Source organism: Macaca thibetana, chromosome 14 (genome assembly GCF_024542745.1).
Source record: "Macaca thibetana thibetana isolate TM-01 chromosome 14, ASM2454274v1, whole genome shotgun sequence".
NCBI classification, from domain to species: domain Eukaryota; kingdom Metazoa; phylum Chordata; class Mammalia; order Primates; family Cercopithecidae; genus Macaca; species Macaca thibetana.
In genome coordinates this window covers 56483489-56500937 of record NC_065591.1, presented here as the reverse complement: position 1 = coordinate 56500937, position 17449 = coordinate 56483489, and the positions used below count along the sequence as shown (strand labels likewise).

Below are 17449 nucleotides of genomic sequence, written 5' to 3'. Positions count from 1 at the left end.
ACAGCCAGCCCCCAACAGGATCACAGCATCTCTTAAGGTAGTTGAGGGTATAGAGAGGAAGCTCCTCTCTATACCTCCTGGGTGTCAGTGGCTTGTGCGTGTACCAGGAGCCCAGCTCTGGTGCATGGGGCGGCCCCATGGAGGACCATAGTGACTGGGTTTATGTAGCCTCCTTCCAACCCCCAGAGTATTCCCATCCCTAGCCTTCTTGTGAAATCAGCAAGACAGGATCACACAGTCATGAGCACAAAGTTGCTAACATGCTTGGACAGAATGGTGCAGCTCAGCTCACCTCACCTTCACATCAGTGCAGTCAATAACTCGGGTTATGTGACATTCGAATTTTCATCTTATGGTCAGACTCAGAAATATAGGCCAAGCTCCAGTATAACAAAGTCCAAGTGCTTGTTTTAATGCAATTTTTTTAATGATGATGTTCAAACTTTTGAAGAGAAATCTGAAAGATTCAGAACCTAAATCTGAATATTTAGGGCCCATCCAAATAAAGAAGTTTGATTAGGACTTTTAAAGAATCAATGTTATTAACAGGTTAAAAAAGCAACACTGAGATGAAAAGCAAGTTTAACCATAATGAAGTTGTCTTTGTTTTCTTCAAAAATGCTTGTTAAACTTTTTTTTTTTTTAGCACTTTGGTATAGAGAATTGGCTGTGCATAGAACTGTTATTGAAATAACACTATAGTTGTAGGTAGTCCATCCATTAGGGAAATGGTGGCTTGTTTGATTGGATTCTTTTTTATTCACAATAATGAGATTTTTGCTTGGGGATTTAAATGTTTAAAGATTCAATAACACTGAAAATTCAAGTTCAAGAAATGACGGTGAGGCCTCGCTGGGCTGACCCAAAGTGACATGATCGTGTGGCATTTAGAGGGTGTTTCTAGCAGTGCTGTTACTGTTAGAGAATGAGACCACCCTTCAAGGGGCTGCTCATGTCCATGGAGCAGAGTCCATCTCTCACATTTGAGAGTGGGGAAGGAAGGTGTACATGACAGGCTGGCCTCACCACACCCACCTGGACCTCAGATCCCTTGTGATGGGAAGCCCACTTGGGGAGTAGAACCCTTGGCAATACTGACTCAGGGTTGGTGAAATCTCCTTTTCATGACAATTGATGATTATTATCCACTGAGGAAATTACATTTCACCTGAACTCCCCAATCCCTCAGGCATTGGCCAGCAGAGTGTCCGAGGGCACAGCCGAAGGTGCGAGAGTCGGCACTGTGCGTTTGCTGCAGGGTGGAAGCTGGCAACGAGGAGGGCTGGCAATAAATGTACATTATTATGTCTCCAGAAGTGCTTAGTTTTTATCTATTTATTTCTAATTCTTTCTGCTTTAAGTTTTGTTGTTTTTTTTTTTCATGATCACTGCTTAGAACTCAAGCTCCTGGGATCAAACTTGTATCACACAGGCTGGAGAAGGCTGTGGAGAAACCGAGTCCTCCCAGGTCTCAAGGTGGGTGGAGGGAGCCTGCAGGGGTCTCCTTCCCTCCCCTCTTGCCTGTTCTGCCTGATCAGAGCCTGCACACGAGTGCAGAGGGCTCCCTTAGAGAGCGCTGGGCTAGAGGAAGCTGAAGTTTCAGAATAAGCATCCTATTCTGTGGCCTCCTTTCCACTACAAACTCCTTGAGGAGGAGTGAGACCCCAGAAGGACAGGTGAGTCTCACCTAGGCTGACCAAAGTCCAGCTCAGCCAGCCCTTGATGTATCCAAGATATCCGCCCACAGCAGTGAGAAGCTGATGCCACTCAAAGCCATTCTCAGTCTACATCCACGATGCTGGGAAAGAAAAACCAAGTTCAATTTACCAAAATATCTGTATTATCTATAAAAATTGAACTCTAATGAGTCACTGATACTGGAGGCAGCAATATCCGACTGTGCTGACATGCAGAAGGAAGATAGCTCTGTCCCATCAACCCTATAGCAGAACATTTGTACTGAGTGGCATGTGGGCGGAGTCATTTGTAAGGCCTCAAAAACCTGGACACTTTGGAACGTAGCAATCGGATGAAAGATCTTGGAAACATCTCTCGGGACTCCTGGGCTGTGTACTTGAAATAGTTCTGGGGATGGGCCAGGACATCAAACAGAGCCTTGATAAGTTTCTTATCCTAAAAAGAACAGAATTTTTGTTACTGGGCCAAAATATTTAAATATGCTGACATTTTGCCCATGGAACTGTGATGACCTAGTATTAGGCCGTAGCTTGCTTAGCTGAAAAACACTTGAAAAATTGTTTCCTCTGATTTTTATCTTCTTTCCAGTTTTTTTTTCCTAATTAGTTATATGAAGTATGAATTACTTTTATAAATAAAACTTTAATATGGAAAAAACCTGTTTTCTTTTTCCCAACCAGATGAATGCAACACTGAGATTTGGGAGAATTTGTAGGATTAGTGATACCACAAGTGTTTATTGCTAATTATTTGTAAGTATTTAAACTTTGGTGAATTTTAGGCTTGAAGTATACATAAGGAGCCAAGGATCTTCAACTATTTGTAATTAATAGAAAAACATCATTTGCTGCTGGTTTGGATTTATAAGCAGATTTCTCCCTGCCCCTCCACAAGTTTCCAAATTAAAAAATACAACTTCACTTGACAACACTAAAGACAGCAACCTGATTTTTTAAAAAATTAAGTCTGGTGAAGGTATAAAACTGACCTTGGCCCAGGACAGGCTCCGTGTCTGAAAGGTGGCAACACGCAGCAGGAGGAGAAGCCTTCTCCAACAGTACTTGGGAAGCTCTGTGGATAACTGCCATGTCCGCCTGAGCCATGCACTCACCTTAAGTATTTCCTGATGGTTCTCAGACGCATAGAGCCTACCATCTCGAACTATGTCTTCAATGAGTTCCTGGTAGTCCTCTGTTGGAATAAAGAACATGTTTTGCATTCTTATGATTTGTTACTTCCAAACTCGCTCTTTCACTTTTTGATAAGGTTCTGAGAAATGCCCCTTCTGTGGCTGCTATCACTTGCCATTCTGCTACTGAGAAGACAGTCAGAAGGGAACTTCCATAGACTCCACCACCTCTCTTCACATACCAGCACCTGCACCCATCTTCCTCATCCCCTCTTCCCTCAGATGAGCCTCTGTGCATCCAGTCCAGGCTCATCCCTCCACTTAGCATGCCAGGTCCATCTTCTCTCCCCAAATCAACAGTATTGTTCTAGTAATTCTGCTCTTTTTTTTCCTACATTATACATTTTTCTCTCTATTGATCTCCCCCACCCACCAGCATACAAAAATGCTGTATGTCTCTGACTTTAAAAATCCCTCCCTTGACCTCATTTCTGCCTCCAGCTTCCATCTCACTTATCTGCTCCCTTTTGCAGCAAAAATCCTTAAAAAAAATTGTCAGCACCCACTGTCTCTGATTCTTTCCCTTTCTTTCTCTCTTAAACCCAGTCCAATCAGCTTTGGCCCCCATTACTCCTCCAAAACTGCTCGGTGAGACCAGCAATGACCTCCATATTGCTAAATCCCAATGGCCAGTTCTTGGTCTTCATCCTCCTTGATGCATCAGTAGCTTTTGACCTGGCTGGTCACTCTTCCTCCTTGATCCAGTTCTTCACTGAGCTTCCAGGACACCATGCTCTTTGGTTTTCCTCCTACCTTATCCGTTACTTCTCTGAGGCTTCTTTGCTTTTCTTCTCTCTGACCTTTTACCAAAGGAGGGTCCCAGGGCTTAGTCCTTGGTCTTCTCTTCTCTGTCTACACTCACTTCCTATTGAGCTCATCAGGCTCTCCTTTCCCTCTCCACCTCCCCGCCTCCCACTTTTTTCTTTATCCTTGTATTATGTAAAACAATCAAGCTTCCTATCCACCAAGAAAGACTCTTCTCTCCTTTATTTGAATGGGGCTGGAGAGTGGAGAATTTGGCTGGTTGGGGAGGAAGAGAACTATGTGTGCGCTCTCATTAATATTTTTTGTCCTGATGTACACATTAAATGCAGTGCACGCTGTACTTCTCCAAATGCCAATCTTCCCCCTTTGAAGTCTAGCTTATTTCCTATAGTCATCATTCAAATCAAGCATATGCAAAGCACAATCTTTTCCAAATTCCAGACACAGAAAAAATGCCTCTTTGTATGCATATCGTGTGTGACAAAGCCAAACACAGTATAAGAACATCATTGAAATTGTGTGAGAGGAACTCTTGAAAAGTTTCTCTCAGTTAAGGGATGGTAAATGGAAAGTAATGGTATAATAGTTACAATTACTAATTTGATATGTTTACAATAGCATTGGTACTCTATTAGTGTGGTGTCTTCTTTTATTTTAGTGAATATAAAACATGAGAATACATTTTCTTTCATCTTGAATTCCTCTGCGGCAGTGTCTCTCCTCTTTTTGATGATGGGACTACATCATCATTGTTGCTGTGCTGCATTCTGGTGTAATAGGAAACTAGAGAGCTGTTTGCCATTCCACCAAATGCTTCCAGACTGCTATTGTTTAAAAAATATATTTCTTCTGCTTTTAAGAACTGTGTTTCCTTACTTGCTCCAACTCATGAGAAATGCAGCAAAGTTACATTTAAGAATCCAGGCTCTGGAGTCCCAAAGTCCTGGTTCAAACCCTGCTTTGCAACCTTGCCATGCTGGGACCTTAGGTCAGTTCCTTAAATCTCTAAGCCTGAGTGGCCCCATCTATAAAATCAGGAAATAATCATGTCTACTTTATGGAGTGATTGTGAGGAAAGCACCATGTAAAAGGCACTTCAGCATGTACCTGGCAGTCAGCAATGCTCAATGCGTGTTAGCCCCGGCTACAGTTCTCACTGTTCTCCAGCTCTCAGAGGGCTCGTCTATAGCAGCCTCATGTGCACCTTCTAAATGTGATTTCTATTCTTCTGGGTTTGAAAAGAAGATATCAAATTTTTTGGAAATACATGTTCGAATAAAACGCTCTGAGTGAAGGCCTCGGGGGCTTCTCTGTGGGGAAAATAACAGTTTCCAACTATTCTCTACTGTGACACATGCAAGACACACTCTTGTGGGCATACACTGCATTATGTGTAATTTTCCCCAGTTGGAGCTACAACTCTTTTTTTAATTAAAAAAAAAATCAAGACATTTTAATGTGTCACAAAGGCAGAGTTGAGAACAGCCATATTTATTTTGGAGTCTCAGTGTCTTTTTGCTTTCTTCCTGATTCCAGATAGGAGAGGTTGCCAGTTGGTTGCTTTGGGGTAGATGAGGCTCTCTGTCTCTCTCAGCAGAGCCTTGTGGGAGGCATTTGTGTCTACCCCAAGAGTCAGATACTAAAACTCCTTGTCTTGGGTGTTTGACATTATTTCAGGCAACTGTAGGACAAAGATGATGATCCTTGCTTTTGTTACTTTTTGGGAAAGCTATAGAATATTGTCTTCCCAAACAATTTTGGCACTTGCCATCCTTCAGTGGCTTCCTCTAAGATTAAGTCTGTCCTCCAGAGCTTGGCCCTGAAGGCTCTTCATAGCCGAACCCCATTCCCTTCTAGTCTCCTCTCTCACTGCCAAGCCCTACACACCCTACCCACTGACCAAATAAGACCATTCATTGGTCCACACATACACCAGGTACTTCATCCTTTGACTTATGTCCTTCCCTTTTTCTGAATGTTCTTCTCCCCCATTTATGCTCAAAATGTATATGTTCTTTCAAAACCCACATCTCTCAAGACTTTGCTCTATTCCTTCTAAAAGCTCATGTAAAATTAACTGCTGCTGCTGCTTCCATGCTCACCTAGGGCTTTGTGCTGTTATAGCATCTATAACTATATATATATATATATATATATATAGTGTTTCTGTCACTAACCATGTTGTTTCCAGCACTTAGCCCAATGCCTGACATAGTAGATGCTCATTAAATATTTGTTGTCTAGATGAACAAATAAGCTCATGAAGAAACAGATGATTCCTCTCCCACAGGACTGTGTGGTCCTCCAGGACAAAGGTCCAGTTCATTTTATGCTGTTAGTCCATGTTTGCCAACCAAGTCTCAGAGCTAGGTAGAGCCCCAGGGCGCAGATGGGCCAACTCTTCATCTAACATGAAGAAAATGAAACCAGAAGTCATCTGACTTGCCCAAGATCCCACAGTGAGTCAGTGAAAAAGCCAGGACGAGAACTCAGGTCCTTCCCCACCTCAGGATTCTACCTAATAAAAGTCACAGTCATAAGAAGTTAATATTTACTGAACAATTACTATGTGCCAAGCACTGCCTCAAGTCCTTTAGGAACTCTCATTGAACTCTCAAATAAGTCTAATGATTATCCTCATTCACACATTAAGAACATGAGGCTTAGAGATGCATACACAAAGTCACAGAAGAAATCATAGCCAGGCCGATCAATCTGACTCCAGTGCCCATGTTCTTACTCACCAAGCAATGCTCACTTTTAATATATTTTCTAAAACATCTTTTCCTCCTGTTGTCAGTGTCCCCAAATGCCTGTTAAAATTTGGCACTTGTGAGTCAGCAATGTCTTTTCCCCTCATCCTGCCTGCCTTTCTGAGCATGTGTGCTTGTCAGCAGTTTGCCAGCTGGCTCCGAAGTTGGCTCTGTTGAAAGCAGAGAGGCTCTTTCCATGTGCTGCAGGCTGTGCTTACCATCATACGTCACATATGGGACCTGGAACCCTCTAGCACTGTTCCCTTCATTGGATTTAAACTGAATCCACAGCTTCTTTGACCTGGAGGTGAAGGCAATGGGGCGTTCGTAGGTCTGGCAGGTTTCATATGTTGTCACAGAATTGGATGAAGCTGCCAAGGGAAGTTGGAGAGGGGTGGGGTTTAAGACTCACCACTGATCAGGCATACAGTAGATGCTCATCTTTCTAAACATTCAAACCGTACAATAAGTTATGCTCAAGAGCTCTTCAGGCCCAGCTGAGCTATCATAAGTCAAAGGTCCTGGAAATAGAGTAGATTCAGCTGGTAATTATGGACCCCCAGGGGAGGCTACGCCGGAAAGACCTGGGGCTTGGTAAGCAGCAGCAGCCCAGACTGTACCATTCACTGTAGGAGCTGGGTGAGGGCCTCCCATTCCAGAACTGACCTGTTGTCATCTAATCATCATCACCACCATTTGCTGCCTAAGACCAGGCAGTGTGCTAGGCAATTTATGGGCTTTGTCTCATTTAATCTTCTGAAAACCACAGAAAGTTGGTGCAACTGTTACCTTTTTAATAGAGAGATTACATACTTGCCCAGGGTCATATAGCCAGTATGTGGTAAAACAAGGATTTAAATCTATACTTAACTTCAGACATTTTAACCACTAATAAGGAGAGCAAACGATATAGTGGCTTCATGTGTCATCATCATTCTTTTTGTTTGTTTGTTTCTTTTTTGAGACAAGGTCTGGCTCTGTCAACCAGGCTGGAGTGCAGTGGCATGATCACGGCTCACTGCATCCTCCACCTCCCGGTCTTAAACGATTCATCCACCTCAGACTCCCAAGCAGCTGGGACCACAGGCGTGCACCATCATGCCCAGCTAATTTTTTAAAAAATTTTTTATAGAGACAGGGTCTCACCTAGGCTGGTCACAAACTCCTGGGCTCAAGCGATTCTCCTGCCTCGGCCTCCTCCCTCAGCCTGGGATTACAGGTGTGAGCCACTGTGCCTGGCCTATTACTCTAAGTGTTTCACAACTATGAACTCCTTTAGTCCTTATAATAACCCTATAAGGTAGCAACTGTTATTAGCCCCATTTTTTAACAGATGAGAAGACTGAAGTGCAGAAAGATTCAGAATGTGTGCCCGAGATCATAGAACTAATAAGAGGTGGAACTGGGACAGAGATCCAGGCAGTCTGGCTGCAGAGCCCCTCATTACACTGCCCGTAAGCCGTGTTGATAGCAGTCTTCCTTTATGGACACTGGACCATGAATCAGGATAGGAGGACAGGTCCCCACCTGGCCAGGCTCGGTCAGTCCCCAAGCCATCAGTTGCAACTCAGTATGAGGCCTTGTCTGGGGCCAATACTGCATGCTCCTCACTGGCTCTCCGGGTCCTTGTGGAAGAGGGTCCAAAACACCCCAGTGAGCACAGGGGGAAGACTGACCTGCAGGGTCACTACCTCTGGGGTCCAGCAAGACGCTTCAGTGTGTGGCTTTCATTTAAATTTTGTTTCTCACCAACTCTATAAACTCATGTTCACCTCTGCTCTAATATGGAGGTGACGTTCTAGGCCTGCTCCTCACATTGAAAGCCTGGGGAGCAGGTCATTAGGCTTCCCAGCTGGCCTGAGAAAGGGAGGGAGGCAGGGAGTGAGACGCACAGGTTTTCCGCATCACCAGATAGTCTCCACAGTCGTCCTCTATGGGCAGGAAGATCTCAGGAACCACGATCAGGATGCGGCGCTTGGGGGGTGGGTTGATGGTCCACGTACACTCGGTGTTGGCTGGGTAATTGCCTGGGTAGTTTGGGGATTCAATGTATCCAGTGAAATCTCCCAGCTCCCCTCCACATCTTCTGTCTGGAAAAGGAGATGCCCTGAATTATGGCACGACACTGTCGTCTCTGTCCTGACCACCGCTAGCTTGCTGAGCCCTGCAGCATCCCTGTTGCCACCCAGGAATGGGGCATGAAAATGACACCATCTGGGAATGAGTCTGTCCTGTAACCCTCAGGGCCCCCTGTGGGAGCCAAACCATTAAACTCCCCACAAGGAGTCTACCCCTCTGAGTTCCCGAGGCACCGTTTTCTCATTAGCCTGAAAGCGTTCACGGTCAGGGCAGGTATTTGTGAACAAAAGGATAAATTTAGCTTTCAGTATTTTATTTACCAAGTCCAAGTGTCAGAGGAACCCATGAGACAGAACTTCTAGGTCTCTCAAACTAGGGGGAACAGAGCTCATTGCTCTGTGGAGACTATCTGACCCTTTTTCAGAGAACTTTGATGAAGACAGACATACATTTTTCACTTTTCTCTCTGGTTAAGATCACATCTTATTTTTTATTCACCTCTAATTTAAAAAAAAATTATTATTATTTTTGAGATGAGGTCTCCCTCTGTTGCCCAGGCTGGAGTACAGTGGTGCGGTCATGGCTCACTGTGCCCCTGACCTCCTGGGCTCAAGCCTCCCAAGAAGCTGGGACCATATTCAAGTACCATCATGCCTGGCTAATTTTTTTTTCTTCATTTTTTTGTAGAGACAAGGTCTATGTTGCCCAGTCTGGTCTTGAACACATAGGCTCAAGCTATCCCAGCCTTGTCCTCCCAAAGTGCTAGGACTACAGGCATGAGCCACTGTACCCAACCCATTTTTTATTTATTTATTTATTTATTATTTTTTTTTTTTTGAGACGGAGTCTGGCTCTGTCGCCCGAGCTGGAGTGCAGTGGCCAGATCTCAGCTCACTGCAAGCTCCGCCTCCCGGGTTTACGCCATTCTCCTGCCTCAGCCTCCCGAGTAGCTGGGACTACAGGCGCCGCCACCTCGCCCGGCTAGTTTTTTGTATTTTTAGTAGAGACAGGGTTTCACCGTGTTAGCCAGGATGGTCTCGATCTCCTGACCTCGTGATCCGCCCGTCTCGGCCTCCCAAAGTGCTGGGATTACAGGCTTGAGCCACCGCGCCCGGCCCCCATTTTTTATTTTTAAGGAAGGAAGAAAATTCTAATTAGCTATCAGTAGGTACAGGGCATGCTGGATACTTATGTCTGGCACCAAAGGCAGAGGCTGCACAGACCCCTCCCTCACCCACAGCACCCAGCTGCATCTTCATTCATCTAATCCCACTCATCCCAGAAATGTCACCCAAAGCTCTGAGAGCTCAGAAATGAGAGAGACACAGTCTTTACTCTCAAGGAGCTCATTATTTAATACTGTCAGGTAAATCTGTGCAAGAGAAGATGTTGAAGGGATAACTTTTTCCATCTCTAGTTACAACTGGGATTTATTATTACTAGAAAAAAAAAACAGGCTTTTCTTCTTGGAAGAAAAGAGGAGGAAGGGGGAGCCATGGGGCAGAGAATTGCCTTCAGTCCTGAACGGCTGCCCTAGGAACTGTGCCATAAGGCTCCCATGGGGCCAACCAAGGGCCAGGTGGTGGAAGACAAGGGAACATTCATCTTGTTCTAACACTGTGAGCTTTCCAAAGTCCAATCCACCAACAAGCTAGGATATCATGAGGTAGCGAGCTTCCTGTCATAGCAGGTATTCAAGAAGAGACTAGATGGAAGGCTACTTATAAAGATGTTGTTAAAAGGACTTCCTTGCAATAGAAAACCAGGTGACCTTTCAATCATAAAGTTCGAATGATTTACTGCCCCCCTCAGTCCCAAGCTCCTCTGGTTTAGCGGGGGCCTCTTTGCTTCTCTGATTGCTGTCTTAAAGATTAGCTGGGATTTACTTTTGGCCTTTACTGGAGAGTTTTTGTTGTAATTTTGGTTATAAATGATGGCTTAAAAAAAAAAAAGCCTAGACAGCAAGTCCTTAAATGATTTGCTTCCCCCTTCCTATAAAACACTAACCGGTCTCCTCAGCATCTATCCAAGGCTTTGCCTCCTGGTCTGCCTGAGACTCCCTTCAGCACATTCTAGCCTGAGATCCAAGGGTCTCCTCCCAAAAGGCCTTTTGCTTTCCTCCATCTGTGCTTCCCTCAGCTGCTCTCTCAAACATAAGGCTCTTTCTCCTGCTCTTTCCCCATCATCTCCATCAAAACCTTCTCACACCCTCCAGAAGCCTTTCATTATCTCTCGAGACAGAGTCAATTGCTCCTTCCTCTGCAGTCTCACTGCCTGAGCTCCCTGCAGGGTCAGCGATGCTGATTTATTCTGCTTGATATCAACCAAGTCCTGGCAGAATGCTGGGCACGTAACAGGTCCTCAGGCAATGCATGCTGAGCAAGGATGGGCTGAAATTATGCCCCAGGAAGGAAATTAAGGCAAGTACAGCTTGTAAGTGTGCCTGAGGAAGTAGCCAGGATCAATAAAGATGAGTCGCTCTGCACAGTCGGGCCCTGCTCTCTCTCCACGCTGGTCTGCATGGCTGTGAGCTGGACTCATAACATCTATGTGGTTCTGAGTGAACCTGGGACCTCTGCCCCATGCCCCCTGCTCTGAGTTGGACCCAGACACATATCTTCTTAGCCAGAACTGTGAAAAGCCTTAGAGAGAGAGACCTACTTTTACACTGGGTTATGTTTGTGGAGCCATCAAAGTCAGTCGTAGTATTTCCTGGGCAAGAAACACAATTATCTTTTCCAAATTCAGGCTGGTATGTTCCCACTGGGCAACGAATACATCGGTGAGTGGTGGTGTTGTAGAAATGTCCAGGTGAACATTGAACTGTGGGGCAAGGGAGGGTGAAAAGAATGAAAAAAGGAAAGATTATTTTAATCAAATGCAGCACAAAGATTTTAAAGTTTGTGAAAGAAATGTTTATGTGCAAATGAAGTAGGGCTTTCCTACCAATCTGGGGCTAATCAACACTTAATCCCTAAATAGGCAGTTTGGATGGGGCTCATGAAACAGAGAAATCCAGAGGGACAAGATATGTGTGTATCTCCAAAGAGTTTCTGGAGAGTCAGGCATCAATGATCAATGTTCACAACTCCAGTCTTCATGCAGAGCATATCTGTGAGTATGAGGGCAGGCGGTTGCAGAACTGAGTTGGGTTTAGAGTTGGGCTCCCTGGGAAAAGGCAGCTGGAGTGGGGTTCTGGAGAAGGGATATTGGGGGGATGCTCTAGGTCAGGGCACTGAGATGGAGGAGGGCTAGAGGAAGGAACCAGGGGAACCTTTGTACCAACTGGCTCATCGGTGCCTGATCATCCCTTGTCAGCCTGTCCAAAGGGGCTAAGGTGGCTGGAGGACAGCTTGTCCAGTGAGTTCCTGTGCCCCCTGCACATCCTGCAGGGGCAAGTGGAGCTGGGACCCCCAGCCACTGGGGCACTGCATCAGGCTGGGCTTGACTGGAGCCTCACCAGACTCCCATGATACTTAGAAGGGAAATCCAGTCCTAGAAAAAGGCAAGCTGCCAAGTGCTCACCTCTGGTTTCACAGTCCTGAAAGGAAGTAGCTCCCTGATGTTTGGTGGGAAGGCCTCCTCCACAGGGGAAGCAGGAAGTTCGGCCAGCTTCAGGCTGGAACGTGCCTAGGGCACAGAGCTGGCAAGGTGCAAAGCCATCTGCAGAATATTCACCAGGTTGACACAGACCTGGAAGGACCAATAGCCTTACATTAGCAAGGCCCCCAGGCAGACCCTTGCCCCCAACTCTCCAGATGAGATCAACTTCAGTCCAACCTGTCACCCCGTGCTGACCGCAGTTCCCACCTCAGTCAGAGAGCACACAGTCAACGCTGCGGTGCTTCTGACCCTTAGTCAATGGCACATGAGTGCCTGCTGTTTATACACAGGGCTACACAGCACAGTGCAAAGATGGAAACCAGTAAGTCAAATGTCAACTGCTTCCAAAGTATAGGAAGGCCTGGGGAGTTCTCAGGCTTAGGTCTACACACTGCCTAGGCATCCCCTGCAAGGCAGGAGAGGGAGTTCTCTGCCCTGGAACCAATTTGGTAATTAGATCTAGAAGTACCCCTTTACCTAGCTGATTACATCCTAGTGATATAAAGAGTGATCCGGACTGGGCTTGATGGCTCATGCCTGTAATCTCAACACTTCGGGAGGCTGAGGCAGGAGAATCACTTGAGCCTAGGAGCTCAAGACAAGCCTAGGCAACATGGCGAAATCCCCTCTCTACAAAACATTTAAAAATTAGCCAGACACAGAGGCACATGTCTGTAGTCCCATCTACTCTGGGACTGAGTCAGGAGGATCACTTGAGCCCAGGAGTTCCAGGCTGCAGTGAGCCATGTTTGCACCACGGCACTCCAGCCTGGGTGATCCAGCACAACCTTGTCTCAAAAAAAAAAAAAAAAAAAAAGTGACCCAAAGAGTCTCCCCTCTTTTAACAATAATATTTACTAAGTTAGATCTTACACATGTTACACCTGGGACAAGAAACACAACCATAAACAAACAAAAGGATTTCTAAAAGCACATGTTCCTCAGGAATTAGTCATTGGCAAGATGCTATCAAAGTCTGCTATCTCTTATATTCTTAATCATCTCCCTCCATTAATCATAGTGGTCTTATTTTCCCCCATAAATTATAGATATGATAGCATTTCAAGAGCACACACCCTTGGGAGGAGCCTGGAGCGTGTCAGACCTGGGTTCTGATTCCACATTCTCCACTTGGCTGTGTGACCTTAAAAGAGTCACTTTAGCCTCGTGGAGTTGTAATGATTATATGAATTATGAATAAATCATATAATATACTTAGCATAATGCCTGGCATAGGTGAATATTCAATACATGCTAGCTATAAATAACCATTATTACTAATATTCTTATTGCTGTCAATTTTTTTTTTTTTTGAGACAGGATCTCTATTACCTAAGCTGGAGTGCAGTGGCACAATCACAGCTTACTGCAGCTTGACCTCCTGGGCTTAATAACTATCCCTGCGCCTCAGCCACCTAAGTAACTGGGATTACCATGTGCCACCACGCCCAGCTAATTTTTTTTTTTTAATTTTTTCTACAAACGAGGTCTCACTATGTTGCCCAGGCTGGTCTTTAGGGTTAGGGTTAGCCACCTGAGCTCAAGTGATCCTGAACCCAAAGTACTAGGGTTACAGGTATGAGCCACCATGCCTAGCCTAAATTTTTCTTAATAAGGTCACATAGGCTGGGTGCAGTGGCTCACACCTGTAATCCCAACACTTTGGGAGGCCGAGGCGGGTGGATCACCTGAGGTCAGGAGTTTGAGACCAGCCTGGCCCACATGGCAAAACCCCGTCTCTGCTGAAAATACAAAAATTAGCAGGGCATGGTGGCATGCACCTGTAATCCCAGCTTCTTGGGAGACTGAGGCATGAGAATCACTTGAACCCAGGAGGTGGAGGTTGCGTTGAGCCAAGATCACACCACAGCACTCCAGCCTTGGTGACAGAGACTCTATCTCAAGAAAATATAATAATAATAATGTCACATAAAAGGGTAAGTACATGCTGAAATGTCCCCCCTTATCAACCTTGCAGTTAGTTTTGGAGTTTTATAACAGGCCAAAGATATTATAGGAGTCACACAGTCAATATGAGGATTTGATTTTTAAGCCAGAAACAGCCTTGCAGTTGAGTCTGGAGTTACTTAGGTGGGAAATAAAGCTGAGGCTGGGAGTCACTCCAAGGACAGCTGTGGGAGCAGCACAGGGGGTCTTCACTCTGTCATGGCCATCAGATACAAATCACCATTCAGATCACACTTGCCACTGGAGCCCACAGAGTGTCAATACAGCCAGCCCTTCTCCCATTTAATAAAAGGAAGACATTTAATAATAAAACAAATAGGAAAGCCCACAGAGCTTGAGATTGACTTCAGAGTTAACATTTTGTAAGAGATAATTAAAAGCTCTTCACAGAGGAGGTCCCAGTTTTAACAAAATAAATGGATATATTTGTTTTAAATAAAAAAGCTATGAATTTGAGACCAAAGCTAGAGAAAACCCCAGACCTCCTCTCTTCATTTTAACACTTTCAAAACAGTACCTATAGACAGGGAAATCACTCAGGTTTCAGGTGTATATATTTCTAGTGAATAAAGCGTGCAGTTGCAACACTTACACTCTTCTGCTAGTGTATTCTACCCCATCTTCATTTATTTGCTCGAATGAGTATCTGCCCAGCATGTATCAGGCACTGACCTAGGCACTGGTGAGCCAAAGATGAGCCAACATGGTCCCTACTTGTAGGAAGCCCCAGGTGAGTGTGCATTGTCTGGAGTCCTTGAGATGCCTTCTGTCTAAACAATGACATCAGAGATGGCAGGAGTAGGAAGGAACAGACAACATCCTTACCTCCACATTCAGACACATTCCAAGATTCTGGGGTCTTCAGGGTCCCAGAATTTCCTGGTCTTGGGCATGGTTCACAAGTAATTTGTCCTTCCTCATTTTGGAAGGTTCCGTTTGGACATAAAATGCAGCGTTCTTGTGCTCCATCATAATAGGTCCCAGCCCTGCAACTGACTAGCCAAAAGGGAAACAATCTGGTCAGTGTGAACACAAAGGCCAAGGAAGGATGATGTGAGTTCTAGAGATGAAGGCAAATAGATGACACTGACCACACCACCCACCGCATGCAAACTCCCTGAATACACAGTGTGCCCAGCCTCAGTTCTCTCTGCACACCTCTGCACAGCATGATATTTATTGCCCTGTAAGAGGGGTTTACAGGTCTGTCTCTCCCCAGACCATGAGCTCCTTGAGAACAGGGATCACAGGGGTTCTAATTATTTTTGTAGCATAAGCACTTGATGGTTGAAGAGAGATTTAAAAAAATCCTGGATCTCCCTACTTCACAGGGCTGTTGGAACAATTATAGAGATGAAAATCATTCACTGAACATAGGTCTAGTCCTGGAAGAACAGAGTGTTATTAATTCTGCTTGGTGGCATCCTGAAAGGTGTCCTAGAGGAGGTCACATTTGTATCAGGCCTTGAAGGATGAATAGGATCTTCACAGGTGGGAAAGGGGGCAGGTTCTAAAAGTTCATGCATTAAATCAGGAGGAGAGGAAAGAAAAGGTTGGGAACAGACTTCAAAAGTTCTTGAGTGCCAGGCATTTGGATTTTATTCTCACAGGTAAAGGAATCATTGAAAGGACAGGAGCCAGGTATGGTGGTTTGTGCCTGTGGTCCTAGCTACTGGGGAGGCTAAGATGGAATCTCCTGAGCCTAAGAATTTGAGTCCAGCCTTGGCAACATAGTGAGAATGAGACCCCTTCTCTAAAAAAGAAAAAAGAAAAGAAAGGAGAGGAAGATGACCAGAAGCTGTGTTTTGAAAAGCTCATTCTCTGGTGGCCAGCTGGGATGGGTAGTGATCTCAAGACTCTTACAAAATAGCACACTTCAGGTTCATAATAAATAATACAATGGGCTGTGAGCAGTGGCTCACACCTATGATCCCAGCACTTTAGAAGGCTGAGGTGGGTGGATCACCTGAGGTCAGGAGTTCCAGACCAGCTTGGCCAACATGGAGAAATCCCGTCTCTACTAAAAACAAAACAAAACAAAAGCAGAAAAATTAGCTGGGTGTGGTGGCGCACACCTGTAATCCCAGCTACTTGGGAAGCAAGGCAGGAGAATTGCTTGAACTCTGCAATTGCAGAGGTTGCAGTGGGCCGAGATGGTGCCACTGCACTCCAGCCTGGGTGACAGAGTGAGACTCTGTCTCAAAGAAAAAAAAATAAATACAACAAAGCGTAAACGCTGGTAAATAAGGAAATTCATAAACGTTGCTTCTGATTCTATTTCTAGTACTGTTAAACGTAGATTTGTACCTTATTTTAGGCTATGAATATGAAGCAAACTTACCAAATTTGGCTCCCTACTATTCAAACATCATCAACAGAGTCATCAAAGTAGCATTTCTAATGACTAACATTTGTTGAGTACTTATATCAGACACCATGCCAAAAGCTCTACATATAGTATCTCATTTATTCCTCAACATAGCCCTAAGGATTTAGGTGCTATTATTGGCACCATTTTACAGAAACAGAGACTTAGGGAGGTTAATAATTTGGCCAAAGTCCCACAGCTAATTTGTGAAATACTCCTATGGTACTGTAAGATCAAGAGCTTCGAGTTTAAAAGGGAAAAAAGTTATTTAACAAAAGGGCAGATGTAAGTGCAGTTGAAGACTTTATCAAGGATTTTCTATGGGGCTAGGAGAGTTTGACTGGAACAAACATTCTCTATATGTAAGCTGCCAAGAAATAGAAAAAAATTACATGATAAAGTTAACTATTATAGCTCTCCAGTGTCTATAACAAGGGAAATCGGTTTTCATCCTATTCTACAAATGTAATTTGTATATATACTCTTAGGGTTAAACATAGCAAAGGTCTCTGTTGTAAGAAATAAAAGTGTCTTTTCATTATTCATTCCATAATCTTAAAAAAATCAGGCTTTTGGATCATGGTAAGCTAAAATATGCCACATTTTAAATATTATTTCTACAATTCAATGTAACCAATCAATAAAGTCTATCCTAATATCTAAATCTTAAACTCATATTTCTTGGATTTTCTTTTACAATATTCATGTATCATTTAAATACAATTATATATATATATATATATATATATATTTTTGAGACAGAGTTTTGCTCTTGTTGCTCAAGCTGGAGTTCAATGGCGTGATCTTGGCTCATTGCAACCTCCGCCTCCCGGGTTCCAGCGATTCTCCTACCTCAGCTTCCTGAGAAGCTGGGATTACAGGTGCACACCACCATGCCTGGCTAGTTTTTTGTATTTTTCATAGAAACAGGGTTTCACCATGCCAGCCTGGCTGGTCTCGAACTCCTGACTTCAGGTGATCCACCTGCCTCAACCTCTCAAAGTGTTGGGATTATAGGTATTAGCC

At 44.5% G+C, this 17449-nt stretch overlaps 1 protein-coding gene across 7 annotated transcripts in view; it reads right to left on the bottom strand.

The window, feature by feature from the left end:
• Positions 1–405: 405 nt before the first annotated feature.
• The window catches only part of SCUBE2 (signal peptide, CUB domain and EGF like domain containing 2), a 74197-nt gene continuing 57153 nt past the window's right edge, over positions 406–17449 (bottom strand). For all 7 annotated transcript variants that reach the window (XM_050756105.1, XM_050756108.1, XM_050756104.1 and 4 more), the window contains 7 exons: positions 14881–15051; positions 12010–12177; positions 11146–11307; positions 8298–8495; positions 6624–6776; positions 2810–2889; positions 406–2133 (listed from right to left, as the gene is read on the bottom strand). In XM_050756105.1, coding sequence (XP_050612062.1) covers positions 1981–2133; positions 2810–2889; positions 6624–6776; positions 8298–8495; positions 11146–11307; positions 12010–12177; positions 14881–15051 — 1085 coding nt within the window. In that variant the 3' untranslated portion in view covers positions 406–1980. The remainder of the gene's footprint in view (positions 2134–2809; positions 2890–6623; positions 6777–8297; positions 8496–11145; positions 11308–12009; positions 12178–14880; positions 15052–17449) is intronic.